Source organism: Lepus europaeus, chromosome 7 (assembly GCF_033115175.1).
Source record: "Lepus europaeus isolate LE1 chromosome 7, mLepTim1.pri, whole genome shotgun sequence".
Classification (NCBI taxonomy): Eukaryota; Metazoa; Chordata; class Mammalia; order Lagomorpha; family Leporidae; genus Lepus; species Lepus europaeus.
Genome location: NC_084833.1, coordinates 4,684,581 through 4,709,178, shown reverse-complemented (window position 1 = coordinate 4,709,178; position 24,598 = coordinate 4,684,581). Strand labels below are relative to the sequence as shown.

The 24,598-nt window shown below is 44.8% G+C and overlaps 1 protein-coding gene across 1 annotated transcript in view; it reads left to right on the top strand.

The window, feature by feature from the left end:
* The window catches only part of KDM2A (lysine demethylase 2A), a 131,583-nt gene that overhangs the window by 60,416 nt on the left and 46,569 nt on the right, over window positions 1-24,598 (top strand). Inside the window, exons 3-6 of the mRNA XM_062195755.1 lie at window positions 13,780-13,918; window positions 15,486-15,564; window positions 15,981-16,027; window positions 24,409-24,587. Of these exons, the coding sequence (XP_062051739.1) occupies window positions 13,780-13,918; window positions 15,486-15,564; window positions 15,981-16,027; window positions 24,409-24,587 (444 nt within the window). The remainder of the gene's footprint in view (window positions 1-13,779; window positions 13,919-15,485; window positions 15,565-15,980; window positions 16,028-24,408; window positions 24,588-24,598) is intronic.

Below are 24,598 nucleotides of genomic sequence, written 5' to 3'. Positions count from 1 at the left end.
CTGCCGCCCACCCCCTCAATAGCCACAGGAGCCTGGAACTCTGTCCAGCCCTCCCATGTGGGTGACAGGAGCCCAGGCACTGCTGCTGCTTTCCCAGACGCACTAGCACAAAGCTGGATTGGAAGCAGAGCAGCCAGGATTCACATTGGCTCTCATGAGATGCTGGCTTACAGGTGGTGCCTTAACCCACTACACCACAGTGCTGGCCTACATGTTTGTTTTTAGATTTATTTATTTATTTGAGAGAGTGACACAGAGAAGACGACAGATCGTCCATCTGCTAGTTCATTTCCCTAATGGCTGCAACTGTTGGGACCGGGCCAAGTTGAAGCCAGGAGCCTGGAACTCCATCCAGGTCTCCCACCTGGATGGCAGGAGGCAAAGCACTTGGGCCATCTTCTGCTGCTTTTGCAGGCACATTAATTAGCAGGGAGCTGGATTGGAAGCGGAGCAGTCTGTACTGGAACCAATACTCTTATATGAGATGCCAGTGTTGCTGGCATTAGCTTAATCTGCTGTGCACAATGCCAGCACTGGTAGTGTTTTTCATATATGGAAAATATTCTGTGTGCTGTTGGTCTCTGTAGAAGTTGAACTAACTTGTTTCAAATGATCTTTGAAGGCTGACTTGGCTGGACTTTTTTTTTTTTTTTAAGATTTATTTATTGGAACCTGTGCTGTGGCATAGTGGGTTAAGCATCTGCCTGTGGTACAGGCATCCCATATGGGCACCAGTTTGGGTCCTGGCTGCTCCACTTTCAATTCAGCTCCCTCCTGATGGCCTGGGAAAGCAGTAGAAGATGGCCCAAGTGCTTGGGCCTCTGCACCTGCATGGGAGACCCAGATGAAGCTCCAGGCTTCTAGCTTCAGAGCAGCCCAGCTCCAGCCACAGTGGCTATTTGGGGAGTGAACCAGTGAATGAAGGCCTCTTTCTGTGTCTTTCCCTCTCTGTGTATGTAACTCTGCCTCCCAAGTAAATAAATGAATCTAAAGAAAAATTTATTTATTTGAGAGGCAGAGAGAGATGAGGTCTTCCATTCTCTGGTTCACTCCCCAAATGGCTGCAATGGCCAGAGCTGAGCCGATCCAAAGTCAGCAGTTTTTTCTGGGTCTCTCATGTGGGTGCAAGGGCCCAAGGACTTGGGCCATCTTCCACTGCTTTCCCAGGCCATAGCAGAGAGCTGGATCAGAAGTGGAGCAGCCAGGACTAGAACCGGCACCCATATGGGATGCCAGCTCTTCAGGCCGGGGCTTTAACCCACTGCACTACAGTGCCGACCCCTTGGCTGAACTTTTAATGAAAGAAATGCGAGCTTTTGGGGCTGGCACTATAGTGTAGTAGGTTAAGCCACTGTCTGCAATGCTGGCATCCTATATGAGTGCTGGTTGAAGACCTGGCTGCTCCACTTCCAATCCAGCTAGCTCCCTACTAATGTGCCTGAGATAAGCAGCAGAAGATAACCATAGTACTTGTACCCCGCTACCCACGAGTCTCTGTACAGTCTCTGAACTTAGTATGTGTTCAGTAAAGCTCTGCTGAAGTAATAAACATCTTCTTTCTCTTTTCTATCTGTTTGAAAGGTAGAGTTACGGAGAGGGAGATACAAAGAGAGAGATGATCTTCCATCCATTGATAACTCCCTTGATGGTTGTAAAGGAGGGGGCTAGTCCAGGCTGAAGCCAGGAACCAGAAACTCCATCCTGGTCTCCCTTGTGTGTTACAGGGGTCTGAATACTTGGGCCATCCTCCACTGCTTTCCCAGGTGCATTAACAGGGAGCTGGGTCAGAAATGGAGCAGCCAGGATTCAAACTGGCACTCATACTGGATGCCAGCACTGGAGTTAACGACTTTACCTGCTGAGCCACAGTGCTGGTCTACAACTTCTTTTTTCTGACATAACTTCTTATATGAAGCCTTCACTAATCTCTGTGTTAGTTGATCTTTTTAGAGTTCAGTAACATTTATATTTGTCTTTCTTTATGCATATCATACTGAATTTTAATGCTACTGCTTATTTATATGTCTGTCTCCCCCTACTGGCCATCAGCATCCTTGAGTGTGGCTTTTTATCCTTGTATACAGTTAATTTGTCCTTTTGTGAATGAATGTGTTCAGATAATTTCTACAGTGTACACATGTGATGTGGTGGGACAGAAGGAGGTAGCTACCCATATACATAACTACCCCATGGTTTGACCTTGCAATAATGTTGGGTTTTCAGAAACTTGCACAGAAGGGCTAGTGTTGTGATGTGGCAGGTTAAGCTCCTACCTGCAATGCCAGCATCCTGTATGGGCACTAATTGAGTCCCAGCTGCTCTACTTTTTTTTTTTTTTAAAGGTTTATTTGTTTGAAAGTCGGAACCACACAGAAAGAAGGAGAGGGAGAGGGAGAGGGAGAGGGAGAGGGAGAGAGAGAGAGAGAGAGAGAGAGAGAGAGAGGTTCTCCATCCACTGGTTCACTCCCCAGTTGCTATTGGCCAGAGCTATGCCATTCCAAAGCCAGGAGCCTGGACCTTCCTCTGGGTCTCCTATGCAGGTACAGGGGCCCAAGGACTTGGGCCATCTCCTACCACCTTCCCAGGCCACAGTAGAGAACCAGATCGAAAGTGAAGCATCCAGGACCTGAACCAGTGCCCACATGGGATGCCAGCACAGCAGATGGCGACTTTACCCACTACGCCACAGCGCTGGCCCCATGCTCCACTTTGATCTGCTCTCTGCTACTGTGCCTGGGAAAGCAGTGGAGGATGGCCAAAGTCTTTGGGCTCTTCCACCCACATGGGAGACACAGATAAAACTCCTGGCTCCTGACTTTGGCCTGGCCCAGGCTTGGCTGTTGCTACTTCCCCCCACCTCTGCCTTTCGAATAAATAAATAAAAATCTTTAAAACAAAAATTAAAAACTTGCACAGAAAGAAACATTTTCTTTTTTTTAAAGATTATTTATTTGAAAGTCAGAGTTACACAGAGAGAAGGAAAGGCAGAGAGAGAGAGAAAAAGAGAAAGGTCTTCCATCTGTTGGTTCACTCCCCAATTGGCCACAACAGCTGGAGCAGTGCCAATCCAAAGCCAGGAGCCAGGAGCTTCTTCCTGGTCTCCCACATGGGTGCAGGAGCCCAAGGACTTGGGCCATCTTCTTCTTCTTCTTCTTTTTTTTTTTTTAAAGAAATAAATACAAGTTACACAGTGAGAGGAGAGAGAGAGGGAGGGAGGGAGGGGGAGAGGTCTTCCATCCACTGATTCATTCCCCAATTGGCCGCAACCGCCAGGGCTGAGCCGGTCTGAAGCCAGGAGCTTCTTCTGAGTCTCCCATGCGGGTGCAGGGGCCCAAGGACTTGGGCCATCTTCCATTGCTTTCCCAGGCCATAGCAGAGAGCTAGATTGGAAGTGGAGCATCCGGGTCTCGAACTGGCACCCATATGGGATGCTTGCCCTGCAGGCAGCAGCTTAACCTGCTACGCCACAGCACCGGCCCCTTGGGCCATCTTCCACTGCTTTCCCAGGCCATAGCAGAGAGCTGGATTGGAAGTGAAACAGCCAGGACTTAAACTGGCACCCATATGGGATGCCAGCACTGCAGGCAGTGACTTTACCTGCTATGCCACAGCACCCCCCTCAATGTTTTTTAGTGGTATCATATGTGAGACATGACTCTGGTTGTTACTTGGCTTCTTATTCCATCATTGTTGCGGTTGATTTGTTCTGAGAGGAGGAGTGTGGTGGGGCCAAGAGGCACAGAGTCCCCACACAGACCCTGAGAGGGAGTCGGGTGAAAGCAGGCCAGAGGCAAGCAGCCTGCAGACTCGTTTATTTCAGTTGTTACAGCAGCTTATATAGCCAAGGCAGCCAATCCTGTCAAGGGGCGGTCTGTGCTCTAACCAATCACAGCCTGTTGCTGGGCAGTTTCCAAAGCCATCCAGTCTCAGCCTGTGCCAGGCAGGCTCCGTTGTCATGTGGTTTCCGAAACCATCCAATCACAGCCTATTATCAGTCAGGCTCCGCTGTCATGTGGTTTCTGAAACCATCCAATCACAGCCTGTTGCCAGGCAGTTTCTGTTGCCAGCGGCCATCTTGGCATGGCCTTCTCATTCCACCACACATCACCAGCAAGAGTATCTTAATATTGTTTCTCAGATATGGAGTAAGATATATCAGAATTTTTGTTTCCTTAGAAAACAGGAGATGAAAAAAATTCATCTTTTCGAAAAAAATTCATCTTTGTAAGAAAAGAGTAATGGCAGTTTTTTTTTTTTTTCTTTCTTTCATAGAAAGGCAGAATTAGAGAAGAGAAGAGATGGAGAGAGAGAGAATATGGCTGGGGCAGGACTAGGATGAAGCCAGGAACCCAGATCTTCCTCTGGGTCTCGCATATGGGCGCAGGAGCCCAAGGACTTGGGCCATCTTCCGCTGCTTTCCCAGATGCATTAGCAGGGTGCTGGATTGGAAGTGGAGCAGGTGGGATTCCAGCATCGCAGGCAGAGACTTAACCTGCTACACCACAATATTGGCCCCAGCAATTTTATCTTTGTACTAAGTTCAAAGCACTTTGTGATCTAAAATTATCTCTGGTTAGGAGCAGCAGTTATTTTTATTGCAACCAGAATAGCTGAATGACCAGTAAAATAGTTTGTCCAGTAAAAGCTAGAGATGGAAATAAGGAATGATGAAATGTTAAATGAACAGTAGCATTTTAAATAAATAGCCAGAAATTTAGTGTCCTTAAGAAAGACATCTTAGAGTAGATCCTTTGTGAATCCTCTATCTACAAAGCATGGTTTCTGACAGTTTCCTTTATTGCTTCCTGGTCCAACCACTTCTCTCTCTCTCTCTGCCAGAGCCATTTCAGCTCTTCAGGGTCTCATTTAAGATTTTTTTTTTTTTCTTGGACAGGCAGAGTGGACAGTGAGAGAGAGACAGAGAGAAAGGTCTTCCTTTTGCCGTTGGTTCACCCTCCAGTGGGCGCCGCGGCTGGCGCACCGCGCTGATCCAAAGGCAGGAGTCAGGTGCTTCTCCTGGTCTCCCATGCAGGTCAGGGCCCAAGGACTTGGGCCATCCTCCACTGCACTCCCGGGCCACAGCAGAGAGCTGGACTGGAAGAGGAGCAACTGGGACAGAATCCGGCGCCCCAACCGGGACTAGAACCCAGTGTGCCGGCACCGCAGGCGGAGGATTAGCCTATTGAGCCGCAGCGCCGTCCTATATTTATTTTATTTATTTGAAGCATACAGTTACTGAGAAAGACAGAGAGAGAGAGGTCTTCTATCAGTTGGTTCACTCACCAAATGGCTGCAGTGGCCAGAGTTGAGCTGATCTGAAGCCAGGAACCAGGAGCTTCCTCCAGATCTCCCATGCAGGTGCAGGGGCCCAAGGACTTAGGCCATCCTCCTCTGCTTTCCCAGGCTCAAGGATCTGAAGTGGAGCAGCCGGGACTTGAATGATGCCCAGGCTTTAACCTGCTGCACTACAGCACCTGGTCCGTGAAGTTTTATCCCAAGGTTATTTCAGTAGTATAGAATAGGGTTGGTAGTATGACATAAGGTTAGGACTGTTGGCTGAAGAACCAAAGTGCCTGGGTTCACAGTCTGGCCACAGGATTTTTCCTAGTTTTGTAACTTGGGCCAGTTATTTCTGCCTTTCATTTTTGTTGTTGGTAAAGTAGAGAGGACAATATCATAGAGATGTTGAATTTATTTATTTTTTAAAAGATTTTATTTATTTATTTGAGAGGTAGAGTTATAGACAGTGAGAGGGAGAGACAGAAAGGTCTTCCATCAGTTGGGTCACTCCCCAAATGGCTGTAACGGCTGGAGCTACGCCTATCTGAGGCCAGGAGCCAGGTGTTTCTTCCCCATCTCCCATGTGGGTACAGGGGCCCAAGGACTTGGGCCATCTTCTGCTGCTTTCCCAGGCCTTGAGCAGGGAGCTGGGTCAGAAGTGGAGCAGCCAGGACTCAAACCTGTGCCCATATGGGGTGCTGGCATTGCAGGTGGTGGCTCTGCCTACTGCGCCACAACCCTGGCACTGAAATTGTGGATTTAAATGTGTCAGTACATACATGCTGCTTATCATAGTACCTGACATGCGGTAGACACTCAGGCAGCTGCTGTCACTATTGTTATTTTGCCCTGGATTGTAGTTATCTCCAGAGTAGTAGCCATTCTAGATATGTTTTTAATAAAAAGAGCAGCAACCTTTTTCATGTTTATACGACTTCTTCCCTGACTCCTTTGTGCCTCTGGGAATAGGGAATTGCCTCAGCTCTCCAGAAAGAACTGCTGTTAGTATCTGCTGGGTTGAGATTTGGGGTGCATGGGCATGTGAAGTTTTGTTTTGTTGTTGTCGATGGTGGTGGTGGTGGTGACTGTTGTGGAGGGTGTTGTTGGAGAGTGGGAGGAGGATGTGGAAGTTCCTGGAAGAGCCACCTGTCAGCCCACTGATCAGAGCAGAGGCTGGATCTGAAATGAGACTCTGCATGTAGGATCAACAGACCTGAGGGATTGGCGTGTAACATGTCCCCTTGTGATAGAAAATAAGTTGTAAGAAAACTGAGAAGGTCTGAGTTGGAATCAGATTATAGAGGACTTTACTTTATAACACAAAAGGATTTTTAAGTTATTTATTCCAAAGGGAAAATTGGTATCTAGAGAGATTAAATGGCTACTAAGCTGCCTACCATCCATGGCAAGCCAGTAATCTCCCTATTATCTAACAAGGTTAACGGAGCTCAGTTTTACCTTTGTTTCTTCATTTATAAAGTAATACTCTTATACTTCCTGTTTCTCACAAGGTATTAACTTAGGCAAGAAAGAGTATTTGATGTAAAATAAAATAGTGCAATGGGTCTCAAAGGGTAATTTTTTGATATTACATTATTAATTTTTAAAAATTATAGTAAATATATAGTTTGCCTTTTTAACTTTTTAGTGCATCATTTAGTGTCATTATACATTCACAGTATTGTAATCATCATTGCTACTACCTTTTTTTTTTTTTAAAGATTTATCTTTATTTTATTCGAAAGAGTTACAGAGAGCAGAGGGAGAGAGAGAGAAAGAGAGAGGTCTTCCACCTGCTGGCTCACTCCCCAGATGGCCGCAAAGGCCAGAGCTGAGCCGATCCAAAACCAGGAGCCAGGAGCTACTTCTGGGTCTCCCTTGGGTGCAGGGACCCAAGGACTTGAGCCATCTTCCACTGCTTTCCCAGGCTAAAGCAGAGAGCTGGATCAGAAGAGGAGCAGCCAAGACTAGAACTGGCTCCCATATGGGGTGTTGGCACTGCAGACAGTGGCTTTACTTGCTACGCCACAGCGCTAGCCCCTGTTTTTATTGTCCTTTACAGCTGTGTGTTTCTCCTTCCACTACCCCAGGTGACCTCTGTTCTACTCTGTCTATGAATTTGCCTATTCTAGGTTCCTCATATAAGTGGAATCATACAGCATCATGGTTTGTCCTTTTGTGTCTACTTATTTCACTTAGCATGTCTACAAGGTTCATCCATGTTGTTATGTGTGTCAGAACTCCATACCTTTTTCAGGTTGAATGATATATATATATTTCATTGTATGCATATACTGCATTTGTTAATCCAGTCATCTGGTGATGGACGTCTGGGTTATTTCTGCCCTGTTGACTGTTGTGTATAATAATGCAATTATGGTCATTAGTATAAAAATTCCTGCTTTCAGTTCTTTTGGGTATTTTAGATATATACTTTAGAACTGGACTTACTGAGTCATAATGTATTTCTAGTTCTAATTTCTTGAGGAACCACCACATGGTTTCTCTTACAGGCCTCACCATTTTACATTCCCAATAGCAATGCATAAGCATTTCAGTTTTGCCTACTACTCACTTTTTTTTTTTTAAAGATTTATTTATTTATTTGAAAGTCAGAGTTACACAGAGAGAGGAGAGGCAGAGAGAGAGGAAAAGGGAGAGAGGGAGGGAGGTCTTCCATCTTCTGGTTCACTCCCCAGATGGCCACAACACCAATCTGAAACCAGGAGCCAGGAGCTTCTTCCGGGTCTCCTATGCGGGTGCAGGGGCCTGGGTCAAGGACTTTGGCCATCTTCTACTGCTTTCCCAGGCCATAGCAGAGAGCTGGATCGGAGGTGGAGCAGCTGGGACTCAAGTCGGCACCCATATGAGATGCTGGCACTGCAGGCAGCAGCCTTACCTCTAAGCCACAGCGCCGGCCCCTCATTACCTTTTTTTGAATAGCTATTCTTCTGATAGATATGAAGTGGGATCTCATTGTATTTTTTTTTTGTTATTGTTGTTAATATTTATTTACTTATTTATTTGAAAAGCAGCAACAGAGGAGAGAGAAACCACACACACACACACACACACACACGGGTGAGGGGGAGATTGTTTACCACTGGATCACTCCCCAAATGGCTACAGTGATAGAAGCGGGGCCAGGTTGGAGTTAAAAGCTAGGAACTCAGGCCGGCGCCATGGCTCAACAGGCTAATCCTCCGCCTTGCGGCGCCGGCACACCGGGTTCTAGTCCCGGTCGGGGCACCGGATTCTGTCCCGGTTGCCCCTCTTCCAGGCCAGCTCTCTGCTGTGGCCCAGAGTGCAGTGGAGGATGGCCCAAGTGCTTGGGCCCTGCACCCCATGGGAGACCAGGAGAAGCACTTGGTTCCTGCCATCAGATCAGCACGGTGCGCTGCCCGCAGCGCACCAGCCACAGCGGCCATTGGAGGGTGAACCAACGGCAAAGGAAGACCTTTCTCTCTCTCTCTCTCTCTCTCTCTGTGTAAACTCTGCCCATCAAAAAAAAAAAAAAAAAAAAAAAAGCTAAGAACTCCATCCCGGTCTCTCACATAGCTAACAGGTGTCCAGGCACTTGGGCCATCTTCCACTGCCTTTCCCAGGTATATTCACAGGAAACTGGATTGGAAGCAGAACAGTTGACACTCAAACATGGGCCCTTTTTGTGGTTTTCATTTCCCCAGTGTCTAGTGATGTTGACTGAACAAGTATCTTTTATGTGTTTATTGGCTGTTTGTAGGTGGTTACTTCAGAAGTTCATGGAAAATGCATATTCTGAACAAATTATACGTGGATTTCAAAAAGTATTTGCATCAAAATAAACTTATCTTTAATTCCATTTTAAAAAAGATTTATTTGTTTGAAAGTCAGAGCTACAGACAGACAGAGAGAGAGACGGAGAGATTTTCCATCTGCTGGTTCACTCCACAAATGACTGCAGTAGTCCAGGCTGGGCTAGGCTGAAGCCAGGAGCTTTATCTGAATCTCCCATGTGGTAGTAGGGGCCCAAGCACTTGGGCCATCTTCTGCTGTTTTCCCAGACGCATTAGCAGGAGCTGGATCAGAAGTGGAGCAGCCAGAACTCAAACCAGCATCCATATGGGATGCCAGTGCTGCAGGCAGTGTCTTAACCTGCTGTGCCACATTCGGGCCCCTAATTTAATTTCTTTGTTATGTCGTATGATTATACTACATTTTATTCATTTATCAGTTGTTGGATCTTAGATTTCTTTCTATGTTTTGGCTATTTTGAATAATGTTGCTACAATTCTTCATCTCCAAGTTTTTATGTAAATGAATGTTTGCATTCTCTTGAGTGGATACATAGAAGTGGAATTGTTCAGTCAGATTGTAGTTTTATGTTGAACCATTTGAGAAACCACCTGACTACTTACCACAGGGGCTGCTGCACTATTTTGCGTTCCCACCAGCAGCATATCTGGATTCCAGTCCTCTACACCCACACTAGCACTTGTTATTACTGGACTGGAAGGTGCATCTCATTGTTGTAGCATCACATTGTAATTTTGATGTATGATTCTTTAATGACTGATGATGTTGAGCCTAATGACTAATGATGTGTTATCATGTGCTTATTGCCAGTTGCATTTCATTGCGAAAAATATATCCACATCCTTTGTTCATTTTTAAATTGTTGTTTTTGTCTTTATTTTCATTTTATTTGAAAAACAGAGAAATCTACCCTCCACTGGTTCACTCTTCAAATGATACTAAGTAGCTAGGGCTAGGCCAGGCCAAAGCTGGAGCCAGGAACTCCATGCTGGTCTCCAGTGTGGGTGGCTGGAACCCAGGTACCTGAGTCGTCATCTGCTGCCTCCTGGGCATAGCAGCGTGAAGGTGGATGAGAAGTGTGCAGTAGCCAGGACTCAGACCAAGCATTCCCATGTGGGATGTGGCAGTCCCAAGCAGCAGCTTAACCTGTTGGGTCACAACAAGTGCTCCTTTGTCTTTTTTATTGTTGAGTTATAAGAGTTCTTTAGATATTCTGGATGTTAGAGCCTTACTACATACATCATTTATGAGTGGGAAAAAATCCTGTCCTAAAGATCCTGTTCTCACACTCCTGATTGTGATTTTTGAAGCACAAAAGGTTTTGATTTGAAGGTAGTCCAGAGTTCATCCGTTTTGTTGTTGTTACTTGTGCTTTTGGTGTCACATGTAAGAAACCCTTGCCTAGTTAAAAACAGGAATATTTACAGTATATTTTCTTCTACAGATGTTAACGGTTTTAGGGGGTAGACATTTGGTACAGCAGTTAAGACACCTCTGTGGATGCCTGCACCCCTATCAGAGTGCCTGGGTTCTACTCCTTGCTCTATTCTACTCCCAATTCCAGCTTCCTGCTAATGAGTAGTTGAATCACTCCCACACGTATTGTAGACCTGGATGGAGTTCCTGGCTCCTGCCTTCAGCCTGGCCTAGGAAGCGAATCAACAGATCAGAGATTACTCTCTCTCTGCCTTTAAAATAAAATAATTTTTCAAAGAATTTTGAAAGAGAATCTTATAGTTTTAGCTCTAACATTTAGAGTCTTTGATCTATTTTAAGTTAATTTTTCTCTATATGGTATGAGGTAGAGGGCTAGCTTTATTCTTTTGCATGTTAATGAAGACTTCCTGTTGAATTATCTTGGCCCAGTTTGGAAGTCAGTTGACCCTAAATGTTAAGGGTTTATTTCTTTTTTTGTTTTTTAAAGATTTATTTATTTGAAAGGCAGAGTTACAGAGAGAGAGGCAGAGAGAGAGAGGTCTTCCATCTGCTGGTTCACTCCCCAAATGACTGTGATAACTGGGGCTGGACCAGGCTCTCTCCCTCCTGTTTTCCACACTGGTGGCAGGGGCCCAAGCTCTTGGGCTATGCTCTGCTCCCTTCCCTGGTGTGTTGTGGGAAGCTGTTCAGAAGTGGAGCAGCCAGAACTTGAACCTGTGCTCCCATGTGGGATACCAGCATCTCAAGTGGCAGCCTGACCACTGTGCTTTGTCCTGCCTGGGCAACCAAGCTTCACTCTTTATATATATATAAAGATTTATTTAATTGAAAGATAAAGTTGACAGACAGAAGGGGGAGAGGTGTCTTCCATTCACTGGTTTGCTCCCCAGAGGTCAAGTGCTGGGCTAAGCTGAAGCCAGGAGATTCATTCAGGTCTCCCACGTGGGTAGCAGAGGCCCAAGCACTTGAGCAACCTTGCGCTGCTTTTCCTAGACCATTAGCAGGGATTTGGATCAGGAGTGGAGCAGCTGGGACATGAACCAACACCCATTTGGGTTGCTGGCATCGCAAGCAGTGGCATTACCCACTATGCCACAACAGCAGCCCCTAATTATTTTTTATGACTTATTTTTCCCCTTTCATAGACCTTAACTTCCTGAGAGACCATTCTCTAGTATCTCATTTTTCTTAAAAGATTTGTTTATTTATTTGAAAGAGTTACAGAGAGAGGAGAGGCAGAGAGAGAGAGAGAGGTCTTCCATCTGCTGGTTCACTTCCCAGATGGCTGCAACGGCTGCAGCTGCGTGGATCTGAAGCCAGGAGATTATTTCGGTCTCCCATGTGGGTGCAGGGTCCCAAGGACTTGGGCCATCTTCTACTGCTTTCCCAGGCCATAGCAGAGAGCTGGATTGGAAGCGGAGCAGCCGGGACTTGAACTGGCGCCCATGTGGGATGCCGGCACTGCAGGCAGCCACTTTACCCGCTACGCCACGGCACTAGCCCCTCTAGTATCTCATTTTTAATGTATTTATGTAGATTGAGGTATTATATCATCAGCTCTATATAACCAACACCTAACTTTAAATTCTGAGGTTTATTTGTTATTGGCATATACCAAGGGTAGGGTTAGTTTACCCTGGCCTATTCGTTGTTTCTATTCTAGTTGACCTTTGGATATGTATTCAAGGAATTTAAGCAAATCCTAACATCAGCTAAAGTAAAATACATACAAAAGTAAATTTTCAGCATAAGCATAATTTTAAAATAATAGTTTATGAGATAGAATTCATCATAAAATTCACTTGTTTAAATATACAATTCAATGGTTCTTTTAGTATATTCAGTTATTCACAGATTAACATTATCAAATTCCAGAACATTTTCAGTGCTTCTGAAAGAAATCCATACCATTATCAATCACTCATCCTTCCTCCTTCTGCTACCCACTTTGAACCACTAATCTGCTTTTTGTCTGTATGGATTTGCCTTTTCCAGACACTTCATGTCGATGAAATATGACATGTGATCTTTTGTGTCTGGCATCTTTTACTTAGCATAATATTTTCAGGGTTTATCCATGTTATAGCAGTGCTTCATTCCTTTTTTGTGGTCAGTCACCTGTTAGATATCTAGACCACATTTTGTTAATTGATTCACCAACTGTCATTTGGATTGTTTGTACCATTGGGCTGTGAACATCTGTATAAAAGTTTTTGTTTTGATTTCCAGGATATATATTTTCAGTTTTGGGAGTGAAATTAGTGGGTCATTTGACCTTTTGCAGTTTCTGAATTGTTTGCCAAAGTGGCTACACTGTTTTACATTCTATCAGCTATGTATATATGCAGTTTCTAGTTTATTTACATTCATACCAACACTTGTTAGGTTTGTCTTTTTAATGAAACCCCTCCGAGTAGGTGTGCAGGAGTATTTTATTGTGGTTTCGATTTGTATTTCCCCAATGACTGACAATACTGAGCATCTTTTCATGTGCTTATTGGCTATTTGTGTATCTTGAAGAGCTCCTTTACCTATAAAGCTACATATTGATGGTTGGCTGTTTAGAATGCTATTGTATAGATCGTTACTCTTCCTTCATCTGAGATAAAAGTTTTTTCATCCATTAATTCAGATGTTTTAGGCTATTCTTAAGGTTGTCTTACAAAACTACTACTAGATACAACACTCCCTTATGGAAAAATTATATAAGGGTACTTCAGAAAGTTTGTGGAAAATGGAATTACAGGATAAGTTCATTTTGGTGTGAAAATTTTTTGAAATCCATATGCAAGAAAGGTCTTCAGAGGGTTCATGGAAAATGCGTAGTATGAAAAAAGCTATGTATGGATTTCAAACATTTTTACACCAGAAGAACCTTCTAGTTTAATTTAATTGTTAACAAACTTTATGAAGTGCCTTCCTGTTTTGCATTCTTGCTTGTAACGTCTATGAAGACAAGCTATGATAGACAAATGTAGTATTTAGTAGACCCTATTTAGTTTTTTTTGTGTATGAATTTGTATCTCTAGGTTCAAAGAGTTATTAGCAAAAGTAAAATTTGCAGGTAGGGAACAAATAGTTCATCAAAACTGTGCTGTATTCTTTGTATTCATCTGAGAATACCAGATGATCTCAAGTTGGAAGAAAGAAAAGATTTATCATAAAGGCAAGGAAAGCTGGTACTCGACATAGTGCTTTGTTTATCCAGGAGAAACCCCGACCATGGTAGATAAGAATGACTTTATCCTTGTGTGCCTTCTCTCCCAGCGTGGTACCATGAGACGGCGCTATGAAGACGATGGCATTTCAGATGATGAAATTGAAGGGAAAAGAACTTTTGACTTGGAAGAAAAACTCCACACCAACAAATATAATGCCAATTTTGTTACTTTTATGGAAGGAAAAGGTCAGTATCATTTTGGTTCAGATCTGCAGATCTGAAAATTGTGGGTCTGCCATCATGTAGTTGGAGTGTTCCTGTTGTGCCATCGTGCAGTTGGAGTATTCCTGTTGATGCTGTTGACCTGTTCTCCCTTGTTAGGCTCCTGTACTACCGCTCCCGCCCCTCCATCTACCTTATGAGTTGTTCTCTGCTACATTAGAAGCAATCTTATCTTTACTTATTCATTTATTTTAAAGATTTATTTATTTGAAAGAGTTACACAGAGAGAGAAGGAGAGGCAGAGAGAGAGAGTGAGGTCTTCCATCTGCTGGTTTACTCCCCAATTGGCCGCAGTGGCCGGAGCTGCAATGATCTGAAGCCAGGAGCTTCCTCCGGGACTTCCCATGCAGGTGCAGGGCCCCAAGGACTTGGGCCATCCTCCACTGCTTTATCAGGCCATAGCAGAGAGCTGGATGGGAAGAGGAGCAGCTGGGACTAGAACCAGTACCCATATGGGATGCTGGCACTGCTGGTGGTGGCTTTACCCACTACGCCACAGTGCCAGCCCCAGAAGCAATCTTTTATTAAGATAGGAATGTTGGCCGGCGCCGCGGCTCACTAGGCTAATCCTCCGCCTTGCGGCGCCGGCACACCAGGTTCTAGTCCCGGTCGGGGCACCAATCCTCCGATCCTGTCCCGGTTGCTCCTCTTCCAGGCCAGCTCTCTGCTGTGGCCAGGGAGTGCAGTGGAGGACGGCCCAAGTCCTTGGGCCCTGCACCCCATGGGAGACGCGGGATAAGTACCTGGCTCCTACCATCGGATCAGCGCGGTGTGGTGGCCATTGGAGGGTGAACCAACGGCAAAAAGGAAGATCTTTCTCTCTCTCTCTCACTGTCCACTCTGCCTGTCAAAAAAAAAAAAAAAAAAAAAAAAAAAAAAGATAGGAATGTTGTTTGCATTTTTTTCTTAAAGGCCTTTTCCTACTCCTGTCCCTTGGTTTGGGTTTAATCAAAACTAGTACAGTAAAAACCTTTTTATGCATACTCACCCTACCCTTAGCAAAGTAGGCTTCTGTCTTGATTAGATAAAAGTTTTTTCATCCATTAATTCAGATGTTTTAGGCTATTCTTAAGGTTGTTTTACAAAACTACTACTAGATACAACACTCCCTTACGGAAAAATTACGTAAGGGTACTTCAGAAAGTTTGTGGAAAATGGAATTACAGGATAAGTGGTACTAATTCTGCCTTGATCCTTGACAAACTAACGAGGATGTCACGTGAATTGTCATGGCCAGAATTAGTGTTTTTATCTGTTAAGACAAGGTAATAATTTCTTCTTAGACTTTACATAGTGATACTTCCCATTTAAGTTCTGAATTTTCTGCGAAAATACTCTTAGCAACCCCCCCCCCCCGCCCCACCTAGCTTCTAAGTGTACTCTGCCTATTACACACTTTGTAATAGCAAGCATGTGTTTATTGTCTAGAAGAGCATGACCAACTTCTGACTTAGGTTCCTTTTTATGATCTTTTTATCTTTTTCCAATTATGCCGCTTGTTCTTCTAATAATTTTTTTCCTGTGGTCACAGATTTTAATGTAGAGTATATCCAGCGGGGTGGCTTGAGAGACCCTCTAATTTTCAAGAATTCTGATGGACTTGGAATAAAGTAAGTATTCTTGTCCTGGCTAGATGTGGTTGCAGAATGGTCATGTTACATTCAGGAGTATACACAAAGCAGTAGATAACTGAAGATAAATTTCCACTTCTTTTAAAAAGTGTATGTGTTTCTTTTTTGGTTATGTAAATGATTTGTGTTAACAGGTAAATAGGAAAATAACAGATGAGCTAAAAAACAAAGCAAATTTGTCTCCTAGCTGCCTCTCAGATAACCATTGTTAACGTCTTGTTACATATTGTTTTCCTATGTATACATGTAAACATATGATGATTTTTATTTAGACAATAATTTTAAGCCTAGTGTCAAGATTGGTTGGTCTGATTGGGGATTCTCGGACTTGTTAGGAAGTAATGACTCTGGAGAAGTCGCACTTTCCAGTGTGCTCAGTGGTGTTTGTTTCCTAGGATGCCAGACCCGGACTTCACTGTGAATGACGTCAAAATGTGTGTGGGTAAGTGCCGGGTTTTCATTAAGTCTCTGCCAGAGGTTTCAGGCTTAGGAGCAGTGAAGGATATACCTGGCTAGAAACGTCTGTTTTGTTAGCACCTGAGACTTTGTTCAAAGGGAGTTATGAAAGTTGTCTCAGTTAATATTTGGTAGACTTAGCACATTTGAATCTTTTTTTTTTTGTATCTACCATTTTTATCGTTGTATGTCTTTCCCTTTCTCTGAAGAACTTGCCTACTAGAGGGCAACCTACCCAGGAAACTGAAAGCTTGTGTATCTAGACCAAGAATGAAACTTTATTGATAACTGTGGTGATTCTTTTCATTTATCCTAAAAGCAGTGAGAAATTTCCAGGAAATCCTTGCCAATGCTACGTTTGGTAACTTGTCTACGGCTTGAATTTCGTAAGCTGAGAAGTAGATACATTAAAATTTCTCTTCATCCATGACTGGTTAAATTGTCTTTAATATGACTTTTATTTATTTAAAACTTAAGAGGCCAGCACTGCGGTTTACTAGGCTAATCCTCCGTCTGCTGCGCCGGCACCCCAGGTTCTAGTCCCGGTCAGGGCGCCGGATTCTGTCCCGGTTGTTCCTCTTCCAGTCCAGCTCTCTGCTGTGGCCCTGGAGGGCAGTGGTGCTTGGGTCCCTGCACCCCCATGGGAGACCGGGAGGAGGTGCCCAGCTCCTGGCTTCGGATTGATGCAGCACTGGCCATGGTGGCCATTGGGGGAGTGAACCAACGGAGGGAAGACCTTTCTGTCTCTCTCTCACTGTCTGTAACTCTACCTGTCAAAAAAAAAAAAAAAAAAGCTTAAGAGAGCAAATTAGAATGATCTAATAAAGGAAGAAAACTTCCTGTGGTTAGTAAAGGTGTGGGTTAGTTTCCTGCAATTGATGTCCATTGTGACTCGAGACACCCCAGGATCCTTAGGCGTCCAAAGATGGTCCCTCTTCTGTCACTGACGAGGCGGTTAAGTGGAGTGAAGCCTTTCTGAAATGTTTGACAGATCACGAACCTGAAGGAGTCTGTGGCCTCTCCAGACAGCGTCTGTTCTGTCCTCTGAGCTGAGAAAGCTCCAGCGCCCTGCCTTTGCTTCAGGAGTTACGTGTTGCAGTGCTATCTGCTGACCACTTGGGGGCCCTTGTTAAATCTGCTGAACTCTTCCGTTCATCCTAGAAGTGGAAGCCACAGAAAGCTCAGAGTAAAATTCTTGAATCCCTGTACTTTTCATCCGTTGTTTCTACGTTAGAGTCTAGCCATCTGCTTGTCATTGTGTATTTCTCAGTATGTAGCACAGCTCCTGGAGTACAGTAGATGTTCTCCTGTCCTCCACATGGCAGAGACCTCTTGGGGGCCTCCGCATATCTTCCTGAACACTTAGAATCCATTGTTGGACTTCCCTTAGTGGACCTCCAGAACAGTAATTCCCAGGGTCCAAATGTTGGTTAGACTTCCTTATGGTTTATAATCCATTAGTGACTTGCATCAGATCCTCTGTGATACTTGCTAATAGTGTAGGTTCCTGGAGCATATTCCAGGACTGTGGCAGAACGGGAAGGATCAGGAACAAGTCTCCCTGCCTAAGCAGCATCTGTCTGATGAAACGACTTTTGGTACTCTGTGGAGTCTGTTGAAAGCTTATAACTTCCAGGGGAAGGCCTGGCCAGGAAAGTGCAGTTAAGTCCATTTCAGATCTTAGTGCGGTGGTAGCTACCCATCTCCCATGTCCTCCTGTTTCCCAGGCTCATGGCAAGCAGCTGTGTATGTATTTTCTGGAACAACCTGTACACAGCTTTTGGAGGCCAGAATGGCCTGTCCACCAGATACTGGGGGTCACAGGTGGCCTTTGTTACTGCACCTCCCCTTACTTGTTTCAGGCCCTTTCTCCCTGGCTGAAGTGATTTCCAGAGGATGTAAAAGAATTATGGCCTTACCCCTCTCTCAGATGCCGAAGATTAGGACGTTGACAAGCAACTGCACATATGGGGAAAACTAGAAAGTGACTGTGTGTTCCCACATAAAGGCAAAGGCTCAGAAAGACCTGAGAAGACTCCCATTATATACCTCAAGTTGATTCTTGGTACGGACAGCCTCCAGCTATTTGGGGGGGAAAAGAAAAGAGTAACAATACAGCAAATCCTGAGAAAGGGCAAGAATCTGATTTCTAGATTCTAATGTCCAGTACTCAACAAAAGGGTATATGAAGAAATAAGAGAAATGGCCTATTCAAAGGGAAAAAAACCACAAAACTGCCCCTGAAAGGACCTGATGTTAGATCTACTAGACAAAGATTTTTATTTTTATAAAGCTCTATTTATTTGAAAGAGCGAAAGAGGGAGAGAAAGAGACCTTCTTTCTGCTGGTTAACTCACCAGATGTCTGCAACAGCCAGGGATAGGCCAGTCCAAAACCAGGATCCAGGAATTCCATCCAGATTTCAACATGAGTGGCAGGGGCCAAGTACTTGCCATCATCAAGTTACATTAGCAGGAAGCTGGGTAAGAAGTGGGACAGTTGGGACTTGAACTCCCTTAAGGGATGCTGATGTTGCCAATGGAGGCTTAACCCATTGTGCCACAGTGCTAGTCTTTAGACTTCAGACCAGTTCTCTTCAGATACTCAGAGAACGAAAGGGAAATGAAAGTCACTTAAAGAAGTGTTTGTCCTCTCCAAAACTTATGTTTAAATTTAATTGTCATTGTAACAGTATTAAGCGTTGGGATCTCAGGGCTGGCCCTATGGCATAGCAGGTAAAGTCACCAGTGGGATGCCAGCATCCCATGTGAGTGCTGGTTCGAGTCCTGGTGACTCCACTTCTGATCCAGCCTGCAACACCAGCATTCCATATGGGTACTGGTTTATATCCCTGCTGTTCCTCTTCTGATCCAGCTCTCTGCTATGGCCTGGGAAGGCAGTGGAAGATGGCCCAAGTGCTTGGGCCCCTGAACCCACGTGGAAGACCTGGAAGAAGCTCCTTGCTCCTCGCATCAGATTGGCCCAGCTCTGGCCACCGCAGCCATTTGAAGAGTGAACCAGTGGATGGAAGACCCTTCTGTCTCTCCCTCTCTCTCTAACTCTGCCTCTCAAGTAAATAAATAAATCTTTTAAAATAAATAAACTGTATTAGTTTTTTAAATCACATGGTAAATAAAAAGGAATCAACCAACCAATCATTGTTATAACAATACTAGCTTTTGTGATTGATCATATATTTATCTTTATCGGAATCTTTACTTCTTTAGTTTACTGCCTAGTGTCCTTTTACCTTTTAAAAAAAAAAAAAAGATTTATTTATATTTGAAAGGCAGAGTTACTTAGAGGCAGAGGCAGACAGAGAGATATCTTCCATCCATGCGGGTACAGGAGCCAAAGGACTTGGGCCATCTTCTTACTGCTTCCCCAGGCCATTAGCAGAGAGCTGGATTGAAGTGGAGCAGCCGGGAATCGAACTGGCGCCCATAAGCGATGCTGGCCCTGCAGGCGGCGGCTTCACCTGCTGCGCCACAGTGCCGGCCCCTTTTCATCTCATCTCACAGGACTCGTTGGAGCATTTCTTGAAGGACATATCTAATATTAGGTAACAAATTCCCTTAACTGTTTATATGGAAAAGTATTAATTTCTCTCTTTTCTAAGGACACTTTTGCCAGTTATAGGATTCTGGTTGAAAGTGTCGTTCTCTAAGATTTATTTATTTACTGAAAAGGAGAGTTGCAGAGAGGGAGTGACAGAGAGATCTTGCATCTTCTGGTTGACTCCCTGGAAACAGTGGCTAGGACTGAGCTGGGACCAAGTCGGGAGAATGGAACTCGGCCCAGGTCTCTCATGTGGGTTTCAGGAACCCAGACATTTTTGGGCCATCTTCCACTGCTTTCCCAGGCACGTTAGCAGGGAGCTAGACTGGAAGTAGAGCAGCTGAGGCTTGAACCAACGTCCATATGGTGTGCTGGTGGTACAGGCTGCAGATTGACTGGCAGAGCTACAGTGACAGCCCCCATATCTGTCTGTCTACCTACTTACTTTTCTCTCTTTTAAAAAATTTATTTATTTGAAAGGCAGAGTTACTGAGAGAAACAGGGACAGAGAGATTCTCTATCCACTGGCTTACTCCCTAAGTAGCTACATTGGCCAGAGCTCTCTGGTCCAAAGCCAGAAGCCAGGAACGTCTTCCAGGTCTCCCACATGGGTGGCAGGGGCCCATGCACTTGGGCCATTTTCTGCTGCTTTCCCAGGTACACTAGCATGGAGTTGTTCAGAGGTAGAGCTGCTGGGACTTGAAGCAGCACCCATATGGGAGTTCTGGGGTCACAGGTAGTAGTTTTACCTACTGTGCCACAATGCTGACCCCTTTGTTTTTAAACACTCTGGATGTATTGGCTCAGTGGCTCCTGTACTCCCAAAGTTTCTGATGAGAAAACTGCTTGCTATGGTTTGGATGTGCTTTTTCCTCCATGGGTTAATGTGTCAGATGCTTGGTGTGGCAATGTGAGAGATAAGGCCTAGTGGAAGGTAACTGGGTCACTGCCCTAAGAGAGGACCAACTCAGTTGCTGTAGAACTCCCGTTGGTCCCATCAAGACAAAGTTATAAAAGAGCAGGACTGACCCCGGGATCACTTAGTCTCCCCATCTCACCATGTGCTCCCTCCTCTCTCACACTCCTGCCAAGAGGCCATCCGTTGGCCCCCACAGCATGCCACAGTCGCTTCAGCCTCTGGGGCCCTCCATCTTGGACTTTGAGCCTCCAAAGCTGTAAGTTAAGTAAGCAGTTGTTTTGTTCCAGCAGCAACAACAAAATGCTAATATTCTACTCACAGTCTTACTAAGATCCCTTTGTGGGATCAGAGTCACTTCTCTAACACTTCCAAGTGCCTTTCTTTGCCTTTGGAAGTTTGATTATAACATGTCTCAGTTGTGTGTCTCTTCGAGTTCATCTTACCTAGGGTTCGTGGAGGTTTTCAGATGTTCATGTTTTTTATCAAATTTGGGAATTTTTCAGCCATTATTTCTTCAAATATTCTCTCTGCCCCTTTCTCTTTTTTCCTCTTGGTACTCATAAAATGCAAATCTTGGGCTGCTAGATGTCCCACATGTCCCCTTATGCTTAGTTTGTTTTGTACTTCTGTAACAGAATAACTGAGAGTAGGTAATTTATAGTGAACAGAAGTTTCTTGGCTTATAGTTCTGGAGGGTGGGAAACCCATTGTCAAGTAGCTAGCATCTGGCAAAGGACATTTGCTGCATGATAGAGTGAGGGAGAAAGGCCTTTTAGTGCAAGGAGAACAGTGCTACCTACTGTGGAGTCCTCTCAAAGGCCCCACCTCTTTTTTTTTTTTTTTTAAGATTAATTTATTTGAAAGACAAAGTTACAGAGAAATAGAGAGAAAGGGACAGAGAGATCTTCCATCTGCTGGTGGTCATTCTTCTGGGGCTCCTATGTAGCTAAAGGAGCCATCTTCCACCTCTTTCCCAGGCTGTTAGCAGGGAGCTGGATCGGAAGAGGAACAGCCGGGATATAAACCGGTACCCATGTGAAATGCTGGTGTTGCAGGCTGAGGCTTAACCTGCTGTGCCACAGTCTCAACCCTGATTGTTTTTTGTGTTTGTTTGTTTTGTTTTGTTTTGTTTTTTTGGCAGGCAGAGTGGACAGTGAGAGAGAGAGAAAGGTCTTCCTTTACCGTTGGTTCACCCTCCAATGGCCGCTGCAACCGGTGTGCTGCGGCTGGCGCACTGCGCTGATCTGAAGCCAGGAGCCAGGTGCTTCTCCTGGTCTCCCATGGGGTGCAGGGCCCAAGGACTTGGGCCATCCTCCACTGCACTCCTGGGCCACAGCAGAGAGCTGGCCTGGAAGAGGGGCAACTGGGATAGAATCCAGCACCCCGACTGGGACTAGAACCCGGGGTGCCGACGCCACAGGTGGAAGATTAGCCTATTGAGCTGCGGCGCCGGCTGATTGTATTTTTTTTTTAAGATTGATTTGTTTATTTGAGAGAGTTGCAGACAGAGAGAGGGAGAGACAGAGAGAGAGGTCTTCCATCCACTGGTTTGCTCCCCAGATGATTGTAACGGCTGGAGCTGGACTGATCTGAAGCCAGGAGCCAGGAGCACCTTCTGGGCCTCCCATGAGGGTGGCAGGGGCCCAGCCCATAACAGAGAGCTGGATCAGAAGAGGAGCAGCCAGGATACAAGCCAGCACACATACGGGATGCTGGCACTACAGGCAGAGGATTAGCCCACTGTGCCGCAGTGGGGGTTGGAGAGACAGAGGATGGTGAATGGAATTGGCTAGGAGGAATAACTCCTGTAGGACAGCAAGAACAGTGATTGGCAATCATTACTTTGAGGCTGACGCCATGGCTCAATAGGCTAATCCTCCGCTTGCAGTGCTGGCACCCCGGGTTCTAGTCCCGGTTGGGGCGCCGAATTCTGTCCCGGTTGCTCCTCTTCCAGCCCAGCTCTCTGCTGTGGCCCGGGAAGGCAGTGGAGGATGGCCCAAGTGCTTGGGCCCTGCACCCGCATGGGAGACCAGGAGGAAGCACCTGGCTCCTGGCTTCAGATCAGCGCAGCACCTGCCCTGGTGGCCACTTGGGGGATGAACCGACGGAAGGAAGATCTTTCTGTCTCTCTCTCACTGTCCAACTCTGTGTGTCCAAAAAAAAATTACTTTGAAATAGCCTGTAGAGAGAATTTTAAATCTTCCCAAAATGGTCAATGCCTGAGGTGACAGATACGCCAGTTAATCTGATCTGGTCATTATACATTGTATGCATGTATTTAATGTCATATTCTACCCCATGAATACATACTACAATTGTTATATCAGTTAGAAATAAAAAGAAATGTCAACTTACGGCTGACTTTCCAGTTTTTTGAAGTTACATGTTTTTGTTTCTTGAATAACTAGTGATTGTCACAGTGCAGTGAACAAATGATTGCAATAATCCATTTGTGTTTTTGCTAGTCCAGTTCTTCTCAACCTAACGTAGAATTTTATTCCTCCAATGCCAGTTTATGTCCCAGAAAGAAGGAAGCCCTCTTGTCATGTACACTTTGTGAATACAGCTTGTTGTGCAGGAGCCGGGACTGTGCAGTGAAAGTGTCTGGGCTCAGACCCCAGTTCCAGTAGTCACTTAGCTGTGTGACCTGGGGCAAGTGCTTAATACAAAGTCTACACATACTGAAATCCCAGTAAATGTTAGTCACTACTATGACTGTCATTGTTTTAAATATATATGTATATAATGATATATATATATCATTATTTTCTAAACAGTCTACATACACAGAGTACTTAATGCTCTGTAAGCATTGGGAGATTAGAACTTTGCTTTTATTTTGCTCTATACTCCTAAAGCATTTACTTTTAAGTTTTTATTGTGACTAAATACAGGTAACATAAAATTTGTCATTATAGTCATTTTAAAGTATAGTTACACATTAGGTAACTTTCCAGTCAACAGTGGGCTACATATACAGTGATGGGTCCACAGGAATATATCGTCTACTGATGCCATAGCCCCATTGCATAGCAGAATGGACAAATTCAGATGGCATCTAGTGTTCATTTATTCAAATCGTGGAACAGATTAAGTCTCCCTTCAAACCTGCATCAGAGCAGATAGAGCTCCATTGATAAGAGCCTTGACTCTAGAGGTAGTTGCCTAAGCTCTTGTCTTGCAACTTACCTAATACCTGTTTTTCATGTATGGAATGGAGATTAGGACTTAGCATTTAGAATTGTCAGGATTAAATGAGATATTTTTTTTTCTTTTTTTTAAATTTTTTTTAAATTTTTTGACAGGCAGAGTGGATAGTGAGAGGGAGAGACAGAGAGAAAGGTCCTCCTTCTTACCGCTGGTTCACCCTCCAATGGCCGCTGCGGCCGGCGCATTGTGCTGATCCGAAGCCAGGAGCCAGGCGCCTCTCCTGGTCTCCCATGCGGGTGCAGGGCCCAAAGACCTGGGCCATCCTCCACTGTCTTCCCGGGCCATAGCAGAGAGCTGGCCTGGAAGAGGGGCAACCGGGATAGAATCCGGCGCCCCAACTGGGACTAGAACCCGGTGTGCCGGCGCCGCAAGGTGGAGGATTAGCCTGTTAAGCCACAGCACCGGCCATAAATGAGATATTACATAAAAGATTCAACAGCTGATGGTGTAATAAACATACCAGAAGGAATCATTGTTATTTTTAAAATTATCACCTTTTGTATTCTCTGGAATTTGATTATGATTGTCCATCTCAAGTGAGAACTCTCTCCTTTTCTATTACTGATACCTTACATAAGAGCGGACATTTTATTTTCTTCCACTTGTGTTTCATGTTCTTATGCAAGTATTTAAAAATATTAGTGGCTCAGTAGAAGTAATCAATGTGTCTTTCATGGTAGGGAGTCGCCGCATGGTGGATGTCATGGATGTGAACACACAGAAGGGCATTGAGATGACCATGGCCCAGTGGACTCGCTACTACGAGACCCCAGAAGAGGAGCGAGAGAAGCTCTATAATGTCATCAGCCTAGAGTTCAGCCATACCAGGCTAGAAAACATGGTGCAGAGGCCCTCCACGGTTAGTCTAAC